This window comes from Aspergillus ibericus (genome assembly GCF_003184845.1).
Source record: "Aspergillus ibericus CBS 121593 unplaced genomic scaffold BO80scaffold_23, whole genome shotgun sequence".
Lineage (NCBI taxonomy): Eukaryota > Fungi > Ascomycota > Eurotiomycetes > Eurotiales > Aspergillaceae > Aspergillus > Aspergillus ibericus.
Genome location: NW_020292121.1, coordinates 276146 through 292220, shown reverse-complemented (window position 1 = coordinate 292220; position 16075 = coordinate 276146). Strand labels below are relative to the sequence as shown.

General features: G+C 56.5%; 5 protein-coding genes across 5 annotated transcripts; 2 read left to right on the top strand and 3 right to left on the bottom strand.

Annotated features, from left to right (window-relative positions):
• Positions 1 to 1947: 1947 nt before the first annotated feature.
• On the top strand, positions 1948 to 5494 carry BO80DRAFT_357049 (uncharacterized protein; the record flags this gene model as incomplete). Its single annotated transcript, XM_025715820.1, has 3 exons — positions 1948 to 3889; positions 4333 to 4750; positions 4837 to 5494. 3 exons carry the CDS (start codon positions 1948 to 1950, stop codon positions 5492 to 5494), a joined length of 3018 nt encoding a protein of 1005 aa, XP_025574629.1.
• A 946-nt stretch (positions 5495 to 6440) lies between these two features.
• Positions 6441 to 8200, top strand: BO80DRAFT_357147 (arylsulfotransferase family protein; the record flags this gene model as incomplete). The annotated part of the gene is made up of 3 exons (XM_025715826.1): positions 6441 to 6821; positions 6866 to 7987; positions 8033 to 8200. The coding sequence occupies 3 exons, from the start codon at positions 6441 to 6443 to the stop codon at positions 8198 to 8200; spliced, it is 1671 nt and encodes a 556-aa protein (XP_025574628.1).
• A 217-nt stretch (positions 8201 to 8417) lies between these two features.
• On the bottom strand, positions 8418 to 9691 carry BO80DRAFT_104943 (GPI anchored serine-threonine rich protein). Its single transcript, XM_025713362.1, has 3 exons — positions 9223 to 9691; positions 9041 to 9139; positions 8418 to 8750 (listed from the first exon to the last, which is right to left on the bottom strand). Exons 1-3 carry the CDS (start codon positions 9375 to 9377, stop codon positions 8450 to 8452), a joined length of 555 nt encoding a protein of 184 aa, XP_025574627.1. The 5' UTR covers positions 9378 to 9691; the 3' UTR covers positions 8418 to 8449.
• A 277-nt stretch (positions 9692 to 9968) lies between these two features.
• On the bottom strand, positions 9969 to 13002 carry BO80DRAFT_445692 (NEDD4 family E3 ubiquitin-protein ligase; the record flags this gene model as incomplete). The annotated part of the gene is made up of 10 exons (XM_025721504.1): positions 9969 to 10068; positions 10128 to 10523; positions 10571 to 10708; positions 10755 to 11048; positions 11097 to 12300; positions 12379 to 12512; positions 12571 to 12676; positions 12745 to 12783; positions 12867 to 12889; positions 12983 to 13002. 10 exons carry the CDS (start codon positions 13000 to 13002, stop codon positions 9969 to 9971), a joined length of 2454 nt encoding a protein of 817 aa, XP_025574626.1.
• Positions 13003 to 14436: 1434 nt separating this feature from the next.
• BO80DRAFT_465440 (polyadenylate-binding protein) lies at positions 14437 to 15866 on the bottom strand. Its single transcript, XM_025722714.1, has 4 exons — positions 15575 to 15866; positions 15181 to 15437; positions 15039 to 15126; positions 14437 to 14984 (listed from the first exon to the last, which is right to left on the bottom strand). The coding sequence occupies exons 1-4, from the start codon at positions 15641 to 15643 to the stop codon at positions 14832 to 14834; spliced, it is 567 nt and encodes a 188-aa protein (XP_025574625.1). The 5' UTR covers positions 15644 to 15866; the 3' UTR covers positions 14437 to 14831.
• Positions 15867 to 16075: the final 209 nt, after the last annotated feature.

Here is a 16075-nt window from a genome sequence, read left to right as displayed (position 1 = left end):
GTACTACAAGAACGGAGTACGATGCGATGTACGGAGTAGTACTCTGTACTTCCGAGAGGTTTGAATGGATTCTGATCCCAAAGACCAGACGTGTAATGATACCGCATCCCGGGCGGCCATACATACAGGTACGGGTACGGGGATGGGGCCAGCTGTACGGTACTTCTGTCGGGCGGCAGACCCCTGCTGGAGCGCTGGAGCGCTGGAGCACACTTGAAGCACTGCTAAGAGACTAAGAGTCGCTACCCCGGCCATCCATGGGCCATCCATGGGCCAGTCCAGGCCCGGCATCACATCATGGCCCCACTGGCAGCATCAGGCAGTGATTCGACGTGTCATCCGCCCGGCAGCCTTCCCAGCAAGCAGACGAACTGTGCAATAAATAGTCCGTGTCTGAGACCAACCCAGCCGGTATTGCAGACCGGTTGTGAATGGTTCAGAAAGTCCCTCTTGTAACTGGGAGTAATGATGACCGACTAACCAGTAGAACTGCGTAAACCCGTCACTTTCAGTGTCTGGTCTCCCCTCTTCTGCCTACTACCCTCTCTGCCTACTACCCTCTGCCTGCCCGCTCCCTCCTGCTCCTCCTCCTCCCTCTCTCTCTTCTCCCTTGATACCTCTCCGTATCCCGGGTTCTTCCCTCTTCTCCCAACTTCTTTACCCTTCCCACTCACCCAGATCCTTCGCCTTCCCTCGTCTTCCCCCAATAACCTTTGGTCGCCTCTCAAACCGGTTTGGTCCCTGGTCGGACACCTTTTTCGATCCCTCCATCGGGTTCTAATTAATCTTCCAACTATCGCCGTGTTATCGGCATTTACCCTCCAGTTGACTGGATATTATTACTACTACTACAACTACTACCACGCTACCTTACCCCAAACCACCACCACTGGGAACTCGGGTCCCCCTTCTCTTTTTACTTCTCTCCCTCTCTCTCCCCCCTCCCTCTCTGTCTTTTCACGTTGGTCGTTTGACTTCCGCACATCTTCGCCCTCTCTCCTCTCCCGGGCTCGCCTCTTCCCCTCTGTTACCTGTTCCTAGCCCCGGGTGCTGTCATTACCTTCAGAACTACTAGAGATACCGCTGGTTATTATTAATAGATTACGCCACCGCCCAACCATCCGGCCGTGGAAAGGTTGCCTCTCGACGCCGTACAAGAACTGCCTAGCCGTGGATCCGGGCAGCTTTCCTCCCCTTCCCGGCGTGCATGTGACCTGGCTGGGAGGGAGGATCTTCTGAGTCTGCCTTCTGGATAGTCGGATTCCTCTATCCAGACCCTCCCGGACGGAGTGCTTCTTACAACTCCGACCGGCCCTTACTATTTCCATTCCTCCTATCCCTTTGTTACTACTTGGCGTCGCCCCGTCATTCTTGGTCATCCTAGCCGCCGGTGACTGTTATCATTCATATACTTGACTATTACAACTACTTACTACTTATCTATCGCGCTCCCTTCCCCGGCCAATCCCAATCCCCGTCCAACTGCCCGATATCATCCAATAACCTTCCTCGATCGCGCAGCCTGGTTGCATACTACCCACTGTCGGGGCTTCGGGTGTCCGTCGTTTCTTGTTGGGGTCTTCCCGTGTTTCCTTCCCCCTTGCTGGGTGATTCGGTCGCAAACGACGTCTGACCGATCGGCGGCAACCTCATTCCCTCGCTGCCTACTCCCCTTCACTCCACCTCACCCCCCCCCATCTCACTCCCCCGGATTTAGATCGCATTTGCATGCACAGGTGCATGGGTTACTTGCGTGGCACATAATTCTGGATTGTCCTGTGCCTCTTACGTGGCGCCTCTAGCCTGTCGCATATCTTCGCATCCTGTCGCATCGCGCAGATCCGACCACTTCACATTCTTGCCGGCTTGTTTTCGCATGGCATGTTTCGCTTGCTTCCCTGGTCCTCTGCAGTCGGGGGCAACAAGGTGATGGCCGAGGAGCTCAAAATGCTCGCGACCTCGCCGCACTGCGCCGCGCCTGGCCTGGCGGGCCTGCCATTACCCCAGTTGAAGCGCAAACGCTCAGATTCTAGTGATCCCATCTCCGCTCGAGATGCCCCGGTCGCAACCAAGCTGCGCGCGGACGACACACCCTCTAATTCCATCGGCATCAAGTCAAGCTTCTCCCCAGCCGTCAATACGACAACTACCGTGTCGCACGAACCTGGGGGCGACGGTCGCGCCGAGCCGATCTCGGAGTCGTCGCATATGTCGCAACTTGGCCAAAGCGCGATCGCATCGGAATCACCAATCACGAATCAGAACAACACCCGCAAGATCGACGTGGATACGCTGCGCGAGACACTGGAAGCACAACTGAGCCTAGAGGTGTTGCTTAAACACAACGAGTTGCGGCTGATCGATCAGGAGATCGCCAAATGCCAGGTCGCGCTGGAACAGCTCCGTCGGTGCGCCGAGATCCCATATCCTGGATCGTGCGTGGCGGGCTATTCGCCATCGGTCAGCAACGGTACGGGTGCGGCGGTATGGGCTCCTGAAAATGGACCTGCGCCGCAATCTCCTGCACCCTGGGGTGTTATGGAGGGACCGTATTCGCGTCACTACTCCCGATGGCTACTCCCCGACCCTCGGTTCGACGGTGGGGACCTGGAGCCTGGAACTCCTCTGGCCGGGCTCCCTCTGCTGGAAGGTCGGACGACACGCGGAAGTTCAGGAGATCTGGGTTATTTGGCTGGCAAGACGCGACCGCAGCGCGGCTCGGGTGGTGTGAAGCTCCAGTCTCTGCCCAACGGCTACCCACCGCCGAAGGAGAAGGCTGGGCCCATGCTTATTCGCCGAAAGTCGGATAACGTTCTGGTGAAGCTCGTTTGCCTGGACTGCAGACGGGACAACTTCTCCAGCACGCAGGGCTTCATCAACCACTGCCGAATAGCGCACAACCGGAACTTCGCCAGTCACGATGCCGCGGCGGTGGCGTCCGGCGAACCCGTCGAAGTCGACGAGGCGGGCGCCGTTGTTGGTGGCAAAAATGAGATCTCCTATGCAGCCACAGCCGGGTACGTTCACCCGCTGATTCGATCTGCACATGGGATTGAACCATCCAAAACGCCGTCTTCTACCTCGGAGGCCGCGGGTGACCAGGCCACTCCCCGGAAGCGATCTGGCCCGAGCCGACGGGCATCGTCCGGGGTGGAAACTCCTCGTACACTTGCCCGTCCTCCGGCGGGCGCCGCCCCTGGTGCCTGGAGTGACTCGTTCATGGGTTCCCCTGCCACCCCTCACCTCTCATCCCTCATGCAGTCCCGGGGCGTGGGCCTTGACCTTGACCGGTTGGTCGGAGAGGCGAAGACCGTGGTGGACCTTGGCGAATACTCGTCAGACGAGGGCGAGTCGGATGCCGAGTCTGTCCCACCCCCGGTGGCGATGAGTCACGAGCAGACGGCGGCGGCCGTCCGTGCGGGCAGGCAACCGATGCGGACAACAGCCTCGCAGACCGCGCCGCAACACCCTAGCAGCCACAAGGGGCCCGAGAAGACCATCCATAAACCCCCTCCCTTGGAGACCCTGACGCCGACCAAGCCGGCTCCCTATCCCTCCGCCTATGGCCCCGTTCCTTGTGCTTCCCGATCGACGCAGCTGGACGAGCTGCGGGAGGAACGTGCGTCCAACCTGAGTCCGAACACGATCGAGTCGAATCAGGCGCCGAGTCTGGTCAGCGATGACGACGACTATGAAGCGGCCTCGGATTCGGAGAGTCCTGGGCCTAGCTCGTCCGAAGCCGGCGATCCGGAGGACTTTGGTCACATTGATGTAGAAGACGACGATGAGCACAGCACGACGTCGACGGCAGCGCCCGAGGCCAAGTCGGACATGGGGATGGCGAGCGCGGCTCCGCAGCCGCCTCTGGCGCAGTCATTCCGGCGCAGCAGTACGAAGAAGAAAGATCGCGTGCTGCCGGCATCGATTGGGCCGTTGAGCCGTGGGCGGGATGAGAAGCGGGTGAGCTTTGCCAGTCCGGACGCGAGTCCTCCGAAACGCACGGAGAGCCCGCGGCCGCCGAGCGAGGAACGATAAAGGCGATAGACGTTGCTTGGTGCTTTTGATTGTGCCTCTCCTTTTCTTCGTTGTATGAGACTTCAGGTCGTTGATGTTGCGGATCTGGAATTTTGCGCTGCGGCGGACTGGCGGTTTAGCGCGGCGATGTCTTACGATGATGATTAGTAGATGATTCGGCTGTATGGATTAATAAATATGCTCTACACTACCTGCTACGATTGACCTGGTTCGTATGATGCGGGTATGCATACCGCATCCTGTATCGGTCCGTATCTCCGATAAGCTTAGTCCGTACTCCGTGGCTTCACTACATAGTATATCGACCCAAACAAACTTCATTGCAGATGCCCTTCCCACCCACCACCATGGACCTCAATCCGGCAACCATCTCCCCGTCCACCTTCCAGCACCTGCTTGCCCTCTACCCGGTCACGGTGGACGCCCGAGCCCGCGACAAAACCACCGAAAAGTTTCTGTCCCGCAAATCATCCTCCAAGGCTAAAAAGACCAAGACAAAACCAGCAGCAGCAGAGACCAATGTCTCGGGACTCCTCACCCCCGACCAACAGTCCCAAATCGACACCGAAGTAGCCGAGTTCTTATCCCTGGATCGATTCCGCTATGAGGATTTACCTGGGTTAGTGGCTGCCCGAGCTAAAGATCCATCCTCCGATGAACCTGGAAATGGGTATATCGAGAAAGATGAGTTGGTGAGGTTGGTCGAGTGGAAGATGTACGCCCTTCCCCTTTCTCTTCCCTTGAGATTGGCTTGTGATGATTATCTACTACAAACTGAAGGAAACTAACAACCAACGACAGGAAACACGGTATCTTCCGACCCGCCTTACTGGGTTTAATCCGCTCGAACCCCGAGACTCTGGTCCGAAAGGTGACAGGGGAGGCGTTTGCGGCGCTTACTACCACTGCTACCAAGGAAGAAGGGGAAGTATTCCCAGCCAAAGCATTAGATCTACTAGTCAAGCCGTTACGGGGCGTGGGGGTTGCTACGGCGTCGTTGATTTTGTCTCTGGCGGCACCGGCTGGCGGCGGTGGCGGGGTGCCGTTTTACAGTGATGATGTGTATTTGTGGGTGTGTCTGGGGGAGTCTGCGCCTCAGGTGGGTGGGGTGGCGGAGGAGAGGGTCCATCGGGGTATTTATAAACGGGTGAATGGGGAGTTGAATGTCAGGTATGATGCGAAGGAGTATCGGGCGTTGTGGGAGGGAGTCCAGGGGTTACGGAAGGGGTTGGGGGGGTCTTGTAGTGGGTTGGAGGTGGAAAAGGTGGCGTTGGTGGTGAGGTATCGTGGGTTGGAGGGGGTGGAGGGTGATGAGAAAGCTCCCCTTGAGGTGAAGAAGGAGGAGGAGGAGGAGAAGGGGGAGAAGGGGGAGATCAAGAGGGGGGCGAAGAGAGCGTTGGAACTGTCAGGGGAAGAGGGCACTGGCCGACGAAGGAGCAAGAGATTAAGCCGGGGATGAATGAGATCGAGTGGAGAGTGGGCCGTAGCAAGATTCATGCTGCCTAGCTCCAATCTGTATATCAGGATGTTCTTGACTCGTTTAATTAGATACTACTATCATTATTATACATTGTAGACGATCATCGGCCGGAGATTGGCAGAGATTCGCCATCGGGTTGCAGATTGACGTTTCTCCTATCGGAGTCCGGAGCAGTTGGCGGGAATACGTACCGCGATACGTATCATCGTATGCATCACGGGTTTCTCTGCAACGCTGCCATCTGCATCTCTGCCTCTGCCTCTGCCTCTGCCTCTGCTTCTGCTTCTGCATCCCCACCACCTTCATTCCTATTGCATCCGGTTCTGGCCTGTCAACTGTCGACGGTCAACCTGACGCACGCGTCATTCTCCACCCGATGCATTTGCCTCTCCGCAACTTCGCTTCCGATGCCATCCTACACAGGACACAATATCTCGCTCACCAACTTCCGTTCAACTTCACACTGCAAATAAGGTTGGCGTACGCGGTCCGGTGAAATGCCCAGCCTGACGGCTGGCAATCCCTGGGACGCTCCTTTGGATGCTGGCCAATACCCAACACCATTGGTGTCGGACACCGCGTGGTTCTCCACGCTCAGTCCACTAGTGCCGCCAACAGTGGAGCCGGATTCGCCAACTTCGCCCTGATTTCTCTGCTGATTGCTGGCGCCCCCAGCAGGCATACGAATCTGACATCCGACTCAGACTAGCGTTGCATCCACCACGAACTTCTGGGGCCGGCTATGTTATACTCCGTTGGATGATTTGCGACTATCCGCGTCATGCTGTGCCCACCTCCTAACGCCGTCTCGCTTTTCCGTTTGCAGCGCCAGAACATCCTCCCCTCACCATGCCCGAATTTCTCTCCGCAGCTTGCCATCTTCTGTCGACTGATTCTCCTACACTCCGGAGTATATCTGCAGTAGATGGCCGTGCTGCTGGTTTTTTGGGCCTTTTTGCCCTTACTGGCAACGGCCTTCTCCTGGCGTGGCCTCTGGTATGAACTGGGCTTTCTCGGACCCCATCCGACCCTGAAATATGAGTCGTTTGACCAGGAGTCCCCGGAGGTCAATGTGATGCGATGGGATCCACGATGTGAAGAAGGATACATCTTTCTCAGCCCTCGCGGCCATTCCTATCCGGAGCCGGGGCCATTGGTGTACGACAACCAGGGCAACCTGGTCTGGATCGAACGGGAGTTTGGCCAGGTCATGGACCTCAAGGTGCAGCACTACCGGGGCGAGGATTACCTGACGTTTTGGGCGGGCGAGGATGATGGCACGCGGGGACTCGGCCAGTACTATATGGTTGGTAGACCACGGATGACGACGAACCAGGCTGACAGTCACAGCTGAACTCCTCCTACGATGTCGTCTACATTGTATCCGCCGCCAACGGCCTCACGGGCGATGTGCACGAATTCAAAATCACCGACGAGGGCACCGCGCTCATGACCATCTACGACATTACCCAGGCAGATCTCACTGCCGTGGACGGACCGAAAGACGGCTGGATTTATGACGGGCTGTTTCAGGAAATCGATATCGAGACGGGCGAGCTGCTCTTCGAATGGCGCGCGAGCGATTACTACGACATTGAAGATTCATACTACCCACTCGACTTGAAGGGCACCTCGCCGTCTGCGGAGGATGCCTACGACTACTTTCATATCAACAGCATCGACAAGCATCCCAACGGAAACTACCTGGTGTCGTCCCGATACATGCACACGGTCACCTGCATCAGTCCGGATGGCGAGATCCTCTGGGTGCTGGGTGGGAAACGCAACACATTCAAGGATATCTCGCCCGATGGGTCGGCAACCGGCATCACCTGGCAACACGATGCACGCTGGCAGTCGGATACGGTCATCAGTCTGCTGGACAACGGGGCGCACGAACACCTGAACACGCGGGACCACTCGCGGGGGTTCATGATCGAGTTGAATTTTGACGACTGGACGGCCAACACGCTGCACATCTACGAAAGTCCCGGCTACTTCAGCAGCCACTCACAGGGCAGCCTGCAGGTGCTTCCCCGGACGGGCCATGTGTTCATCGGCTGGGGGAAGCCGTCCGCGTTCACCGAGTTTACCGAGGACGGCGAGGTGCTCTGCGACTTCCACTGGGGGCCGCGCATCTACTTCTGGCTGGGATGGATCAAATCGTACCGAGCACAAAAATTCCACTGGGTGGGCCGGCCCCGAGTGCCGCCAGATGTGGCCGTCGACGAGGAGAGTCACACGGCGTTTGTGAGCTGGAATGGGGCGACGGATATCGCCGGCTGGGTGCTACAGCGGGCGAGCAATTCCAGCGCGGCGGAGGATGATTTTGAGAGCATCGAGTACACACCCAAGGAGGGATTCGAGACGGAGGTAGACCTGGTGGGCGAGGGATACTTTCGACTAGTGGCGGTGGATTTCGAAGGCAACATCATGGGGGTGACGCGAGGGTTCGAGGGAATTTGGCCATACGTGAGTGCACTGACCGGATGGATGAGACCGTGCTAACCTGAGCAGGATGCGGACGATGCAGATGACTCGGGGTCATCATTCTTTGTGTTTTCCGAGCGAGCGTTTCAATGGATGCTCGTGGGGACATTCACCGCAGGGGCGGTGGTGGTAGGAATATGGCGGGGACGAAAGCGAATTGAGTTGATGGTGCGGTGTTGTTTGCGTTTACGTTGATACCCAGGTATATACCACTTGTTATTGTTTATTATACTACTGTTATTATTACCATACCATTGCCATTCTACCAATATTCACCACATCATTATACATTATTCTCACATAACCTTATACATACAGTCTACCCATCCTCCAACTCTATCACCTATCCCTCACACCCCTCCCCTCCCACCTCCATCCCATATTCCCATCCCCAATCCACCCCACCCCCTCCCCCAACCACTCCTATACACCTAACTAGACAATTCACAACCCCAAAACCAAAGCCCCCAAAATCCCCCCCAACAACACCCCCCTCCCATCACCACCACCACCACCAGCAACAATAGCAACAGCCGCCCCCGACGACTTCACCGCCGACGCGGCCGCCGTTCTGGACACCTCACTCGAACTGGTCGTCTCCGTCGCGGCCGTGCTCGTCGAACTCACAGACATCGACGACGTCGTGGTCGAGTATAAGCTGTTGGCTTCGGCCGCGTTACAGTATTCGATTTTTTGTTGCACTGCGCCGGCGTGGTTCGGGGAGGAGGGGCAGTCGTTGTAGCATCTATCGTCATTTTATCAGTATTGTGTTTGGGTTGGGGGGGGGGCGTGGTTTGGTTTGGTTTGGGGTAGGGGGAGGTAACTTGTGTATTATGGGATGGAGGATATGTATGTAGTAAGAAGGATTAGGTAGGTAGGACATATGTTGAGTTGGGTATAGCACAGGACAGGATAGGATAGGATAGGATAGGATAGGGCACAGTAAGGTAGGTACATCACAACACACAGCCCATAGCACCATACAAACCCAGTATCCAAGAAAAAGTAAGGGAGTGGGGGAAGGGCATCACATACGTCAAAATATTCTTGCTCTGAGTACACAAACACGACCAATCATTCTGGTTACAGTTGTCCATTTCAGGTTTCATTTGGTTGAGACACGCTTCGAGGATACTATTCATTGATTCTTCTGTCAGTATGGTTATATTTCATGATTCGAGGGTTGTTAGGATCCAGTGTAAGAGGGGGGGCCATACTTCTCCGCACATTGCACATATGGACTACTACTATCGCTGGAACTGGTCGGGGTGGAAGCAGCGGCGCCGGCGCCGGCGGCTGCGGTGGGGGTTGCAATGGAGACGGTGGCTAGGGTGAGGGTGAAGAGCAGGTGGAGGAGATGAAGAAGATACATCCTGGCTTGGGTGTCGGTCTCTTCTCGTGTATAATGCAGGGTGGTAGTTTGATGTACAAGGTATCAGGGTGGTAGGTACCAGGTATCAAGGGGCAGGTATACAAGGTACAAGGAAGAGATCAGAATCAGGTCGGTGCCTTCGTACTTATATCCCAGCTGGCTACACGAGACAGCCCTCAACCGGTTCCCTCCTGCATCCCGAACGAATTATTGATGCGAGGCGCGGGCCCATATGAGACGTCCGATGAACCTTAACCCTAAGCCCAGGTCGGTGTGTACTGAGAAAGAGGTCCCCGAACCACATTCAAGCTACTCCGTACACCGGTCACTGCCCGCCCATGGCTGCGGGCGCCGCAATAATACACTATATACAGTTCCCACCTAAAACATCTTCAAAGATCCCCCGGCTAGCAACAGTTATCAACGAAAAGGGTCCCCGAGGGATCAGCGGCGGTGCTCCCGCCGCAGGCAATCCGTCTGGTCCGAAGTCATCCGGCGCGCGCCGACGCTGTCCGGACGGATGTCATGTCTTGCCTTGCGTTTGAATTATCGAGGTCATATGCAATAGCGCCCGATCACTTGGACCTGTCTCTACTCTTGTCCAAATCCGAGCGTCTCCTCCACAGCAATGGACAGTTTGTGCTCCAAAACATCGTGGGTCTTGTACGGTGGCAGATCCAGACGGTTGAAACTACACCAGTTAGCCGGTCATCCAAGGCAAACCAATCATCCCATAAGCATAAAACATACCAAGTGTGCGACTTGGGCAGCGCAATCGGGTCGCCCGACTTCTCAATCGTGAACCGTCTCGGTCCGTCCGAACCCTGCAGATCCTTGAATCCGTTGACCGGAATACGAGACGTTCCCGTGGTGAACTGCAGCAGACGCGACTTCTGCTCCGCATCCCAGGTGCGGACGATCTTCCAGAAGTTCTGGATCACCTCGTCCTGCTCCTGGTACCCGCGGTAGTCCGTGTGCTTCTTCCAGTCATCCACGTCAATGTCGGCAATACCGCCGATCAGCAGCTCCAGCTCGCGCTCGTCGAACACGTTGACCAGATCGGCCGGGATCAGCTCGTTGAAGCCCGACATGAACGCGTTGAACTGCTCCTCCACGCGCTTCACAATCTTCCACTCCGTGACCAATCTGCCATTGTCAGCACGTGTCATCCCCCGTGGCGGCGGCGTACTCACTCTACATATTCGTGCTTGTTCTCGTTGGTAACCGGAATGTCCCGGCCCCCGGGCTTCAGGTCGACCGTAGTGCGCTCACCGAACTTCTCGTCGTCCACCGAGAAGGTAAGCTCAATGATGCCTTCAATATCATTCTCCCTGCCAAGTGTTAGAAATAATTCCCCGCATCGAGCATCACACATACAAGGTCCACGTCAAATTGCGGTGCAGGTCCTCGTCGACACCCTCCATGTCCTGCAGCGAAACCTTCTTCCGCAACATCATCTTGTAGAACGCTCCGATGAAGAACGAGTCGAGGAAACGGCGGTGGAAGATGGCCAGGCCGACCACGCGTCCGATGAACTTGAAATAGTTCAGGTGCTCCGGGTTCACGCCGGAATGGGGATTAATTTGCAGGGTATAATTATCATGTGCGGAATACTCGAAAAGACAATAGAAGGGGTTAAACATTTCGTGCGAGAGAAGGAAGAAGAATTCACTAGACCCGTCAGCAAATTCATCCAAGACCACTGGGGGAAATACATACCGGGAAAGACCACCATAGTCCAGACCGTCTTCGCCATCGAACTTGATCATCAAGCGCTTCTTCAGATCCGAAGCGCTCTGCCGCATGATCTCGGCGTACGAGTCCTCGAAGATGTTGTTACGCCGCACCTTGACATGGCACTGTCCGGACATGATGCGCAACGCGGGCTGCGACCGGAAGTAAATCAGCTTGCGGCGGAAGTCACGCTTGTACTGCGGCACGCCCTGGTCCAGCGATGACGGCAGCCGAGGATCGTCCCACGTCGTGGTCTTAGTGTTGTGGTCCACAAAGTACACGCGGGCCGTGTTTGTCAAGCGCATTTCCCAGCCGCTGGGCAGGGGTCCCAGCTGGGACACCGGCTGCTGCTGGATGGTCGTGTTGCCGCCGTTGGCATTGTGTCCGTACATGCGGATGTACTGCTGTCGCCGGGGATCGACCCACGTCGTCGTCCGCGTGTTGTGGTCGACAAAGTACGGCCGGCCCTCGGGCGTCGTCCGCTGTTCCCAGCCGGGCGGGAGCTCACCAGTGCCTGCAGTGGTCGCTCCCGTGGCCATCATGGACACAGCACTGGCACTGCCACCGGCCGGCGGGGTATGGGCCTGCTGCTGCTGGCTCTCGGGTAGGTTCGGTGAGTTGGCGCCCGTGCGGTCTTCGGGTAGCATCCGACTCTGATGAGCGCGGCGCTCCAGTTGCATGTTAGCCTCGCGCTGCGTGCGTTGTGTCTGCTCGTTGTAGTTGGACGATGGCCGGGTCCAGGTGGTGGTCCGCGTGTTGTGATCCACATAGTAGGTCCGTCCCAGGTTATCCTCCCGTCGCTCCCAGCCGGCTGGCAGGCGACCCTGGCTGTCCTCGAAAGAGCTGAGATTGGTGCGAGAGCCATGGGGGGCATTGGCCGGAGGCGGGGCGCCATTGGCCGGGCCGACAGTGCTGGTCGGTCGGGTAGTCGAAGGGACTCGTTGCGGGTGAAGGGACGCACTCGACGCGGTGGCGGACGGCTCCGCTTGACTGGGGCTGACGGACGGATGCGAGGCGGACGAGACCTGCGGAACAAGCCCACTGGAGGTCGAGGACTGAGCATGTGAGCGGTGGAGGCCATTGGCCTGGTTCGGAATGGGGGCGCTGAGGTTGGTAGACAGATTGATGATCAACTTTCCGTGCACAACCAGATTATCATTGGACTTCTTCAAATCTCGGGTGAGCATTTCTATCAACAGACGAGGCCGGCTGTCAGTACACGACCTCCGAAGCGTGAAAAAAAAAGAAAAGACACCGATGCACTCACCGTCGCCACCCATCTGTAGATCTATCACATCTCCGATCCGCACATTGATCACACCGAGAAAACCCTGGTCCTTCTTCTTGAACTTCTTCTGGTCGAATATCTGGATGGCAAGGATACTGTCTTCGTTGACTCGGCTGCATACCCCGGATCAGCGCGGTCCGCAGACGCAACCGGCGGGGTCGGGGTCCTTACAGATCAAACATCTCATTCCAGTAAGGGTTCAGCGTCTTCTTGATAACGGACGTGGTGTGGGTTTGCTCCCCCCCGACGGTGGCCACGGCGAAGGGATCGGGGAATCCTATAGCACGATCGTCAGCTCGAGTCTCCGTAGAGTCAATCAGGCCGTAGGATCAGCGCGGGACGTACGGAACACATCGCGCTTGTATAACCCATCTGCCGCGATAACTATCGAACAAATCCAGTCAGTCTCAGTCCATCCCACCCATTTCATCGATCCCTCGGGATCCGCCACGGCGGGAGTGTCTTACTGGTGACCCGAAGATTTGGTTGACTGTAGAGTGAACGATGGTTAGCATCCGCTGTCAGCAGCCCACGCAGGACGTGGGATTCAGACCCCACGCAAGGGACCGGGACATGCACATACGCTGGCAGGTTGGAACCCATCCTGGTAGGGAGGGATCAGGCAGGCAGTTACGCGCCTCTGAGTGCAGCAAAGGGCCGATCCGGGCAAGCCTCAAAAGGTAAATCGCGGCGTGCGCATCCACCGCCGTCGACAGGCACGGACACGGAGGAGCAGCAGCAGCAGCAGCAGCAGCGGAGAGAGGCGTACGGAAAAGGCGTGGGGGAAGCGAACGGAGGAGGGTGGAGAGAGAGGGGAAGGGGCACGGGAAGGAGACGATAAAAGTGAGGTTGACGATAACCAACGGGCGGCGGACTAAGGCTTGAGATGGAGGAGGCGCGGGCTCGTTCCAGTTGGGGCTGAGCAGGCCAGTCCTGACGTTGCGCCGCTGGAGCCAATCACGCGGCCGCGAGGGGTTCGTTCGGGAGGTGCAGTTGCTGTGGTCGTGGGGAATTCCAGCAAGGCTTGTCGAGTAGATCGTACTAGATATCTAGGTCAACTCTTCACAGCGCTACTAGCTAGACACAAGACAGCGCTCGAATCGATCGAGAATGGAAGTTCGATGTGGTGGGCGTCGGGGGTCTCGTGGCAAAGGGAAAGGAGGGGGGAACTGGGAAACGTCAAGCAACTAGTCACTCGTCCTAGTCTCCGTCAGTACTAGACACTAACTTGACTACTACTGACTAGGTAGGACGACGCCCGTCTGAATCGTCCGGCTGGTCGTCTGGATTCGTGCGGACACCCTAGGGGATTAGAGACTGACCTGAGCCGCGACCGGAAGAATGAACCGTGGAGCCGTGGAGAGGGATGATGAATGATACAGACACCGAATCTGAGCAGTCTGATTGATAGAGTACAAAAAAGATGGAGGATTTCCATCCGATCGCTTGGGCGGCTAACGGAATCCCGCCCAATACTGTGTATGCAGCCCCGCGCCGGTTTCCTTCCGAATCCTACGATTGCTGTGTCCAAATCTCTCATATCCAAGGCAGCGAGATTCTTAATCTACGGGAAATTGCTCTCCTCCTAGCCTACAGCCCTACCCTCCCGACGATTCGATCCTATCCTCTCCGTTCAGGCCAGGCTAACTACTCCCCAATGGACCATCGGTCCTGGTATCGGGCACGCCATTACGACGGATTACCCAGCTCGGTGGGGCGATGCCCAAAGAAAAGCGTTTTGATTCCTCTTTGCTGCTCCGCTCCGGGAATAAACTCGTCAGCGCCTCGCATGGTCGCCCTTCTAGACTCGAGTGCTGACGGAGTAGGACTGCCCATCTTTCCACTGACGAGCCCTCCTAGCAACCATCTCCTGCCGGCCTTGCCGATAGTGTAGGGCTGCCCTGCCCTGCCCTGCTGCCTCGTCATTGGTGCTTGCTGCCCATGTGACGCCATCCTCTATTCCACAGCTTGCAGGTCATTACTCTCCGTACTCCTAAATACTACGACGACGACTCCGACTATAGCAGACACATTATTGCGAGAATCCTATACACCATACGTATATCAATCAGAGCAGTTCCATTAATATGTCGGGTTCAAGACGCTGTCCCAAATGACCGTCCTTTTAGACTCCCCGATGCTTGATCGTAAAAGATTCTCTGTAGGCTTTATGATTATCACAACAGAAACAATCACTTCCGTGCTCCGCCATCGGCCCAGTCCGAGATTGCCGGATGGTTATCATACAAAGTACATTCCAGTCCAGAACTCCAGAGAAATCGGTCTTCGATCAGAGATTGGTGCGCTTCAGACCCCGACCAGCGGCCGCAACGGACGTCGTCGTCGTCGGCGTCGTCGTCGTCGTCGCCGCGCTTCTTTGTCGAGTCTGGCACTGAACTTCATCTGCACGCGTCGCCTCGCAATGGATGCCCTTAGTAGGGCGCATAGCCGCGACCCCGGCCACGGTAGCCACCACGATATCCTCCACGGGGCGTGAAACCACCGCGGTAGCCCCGGCCACCACGGAATCCACCTCGTCCGCGACCGCGGCTCATGCCGGGCAGGTTGGTACGCTTAGGGACGACCTGGACATCGAGCATTAGAACCAACCAAACATTGACCTAGATGACACGACCTACCTTCAAGTTCCGGCCGCGGAAAACACTCTCGTTCAGGACCAGTGCTTGAGCCACCAAGCTGGGTTCTGCGAATTCCACATAAGCGTATCTGTAGATCGGATCAGCACACGAGCCCCTGACAGACAAGTCCGCTGCAACATACCCCTTAGGCTGGCCGGTAAACTTGTCGAGGAGGATTGTAACCCGGTTTATCGAACCGCAGCTTTGGAAATGCGCCTGAATTTCCTCGGGGGAGGCACCGTAGTCCACGTTACCGACGAAGATACTCCGAGCGTCAATCTCCTCTTTATCCTCGCGCAGGTTCTCCGACTGCTGATCGAGCGTGGCTTGCATCTCGCGGAGCTTTGCAGCCTCGGATTCCATTTCGGCCACCCGTTTCTTCATCGCGGCAATCTCCTCCTAAAAAGCAAAAATAGGCCACGTTAGATCAATCCAGCACGGGAAATCTTGCAGAAATCATTATAAAGAAAAGCAAGCAAGAACGCAGATTCAAGCTCGGTTTCCCGGGGGCTGCTGCGCAGGGCCATCAACTTTACCTCATCGTCACCGGTCTCTTCCTGGTGCTCCAGGCGCTCATCCTTGATCTCGTTCTCTTCCGTAGCCATTATGATTAGAGTCTTAAAGTAGTCGCGTTTTCCTTTTCACGTCACGGAGTCGCAATGAAAGCTCGAGCGGCAACGGTAGCTCCCGCGGGTCTGGTCTAGCGGGCGGGGGAAAATCTGCAGGGAAAATATAAGGTCCGAGAAAGACAGAAGAGACAGGCACCCAAATTCGGTCCAGGGCCCGGGCAAGGAGAAAGAGGTAAGGATAGGTGATAGAAGACTGGAGGGGGCAGAAACCGATGTGATGCTTGCGTTGATCGACGCCGAAGTCACTGCTGCTCGTTCCGGCCTAGCAGGTTTGTCATTGGACCACTCCCGTCGGTACCGCTCTACAACTGACCCAGAACCCCCATGATTCTGATTCTGCCAGACTTGCTTTCAGCGCATGCAGGGGATTCATGAAGTGTACATTTCGGATTATATTCACTGATAGCC

Bases quoted from the DNA above. Each gene is read 5' to 3' on its own strand.
- BO80DRAFT_104943 (XM_025713362.1), bottom strand. From the start codon at position 9,377: ATGTATCTTCTTCATCTCCTCCACCTGCTCTTCACCCTCACCCTAGCC. The intron at 9,140-9,222 runs GTATGGCCCCCC...ATCAATGAATAG, and splicing joins TATGTGCAATGTGCGGAGAA to TATCCTCGAAGCGTGTCTCA. The intron at 8,751-9,040 runs GTATGTGATGCC...AAATGACGATAG, and splicing joins CAGAGCAAGAATATTTTGAC to ATGCTACAACGACTGCCCCT.
- BO80DRAFT_465440 (XM_025722714.1), bottom strand. From the start codon at position 15,643: ATGGCTACGGAAGAGAACGAGATCAAGGATGAGCGCCTGGAGCACCAG. The intron at 15,438-15,574 runs GTAAAGTTGATG...TTTGCTTTTTAG, and splicing joins AAGAGACCGGTGACGATGAG to GAGGAGATTGCCGCGATGAA. The intron at 14,985-15,038 runs GTAGGTCGTGTC...CTCGATGTCCAG, and splicing joins TCCGCGGCCGGAACTTGAAG to GTCGTCCCTAAGCGTACCAA.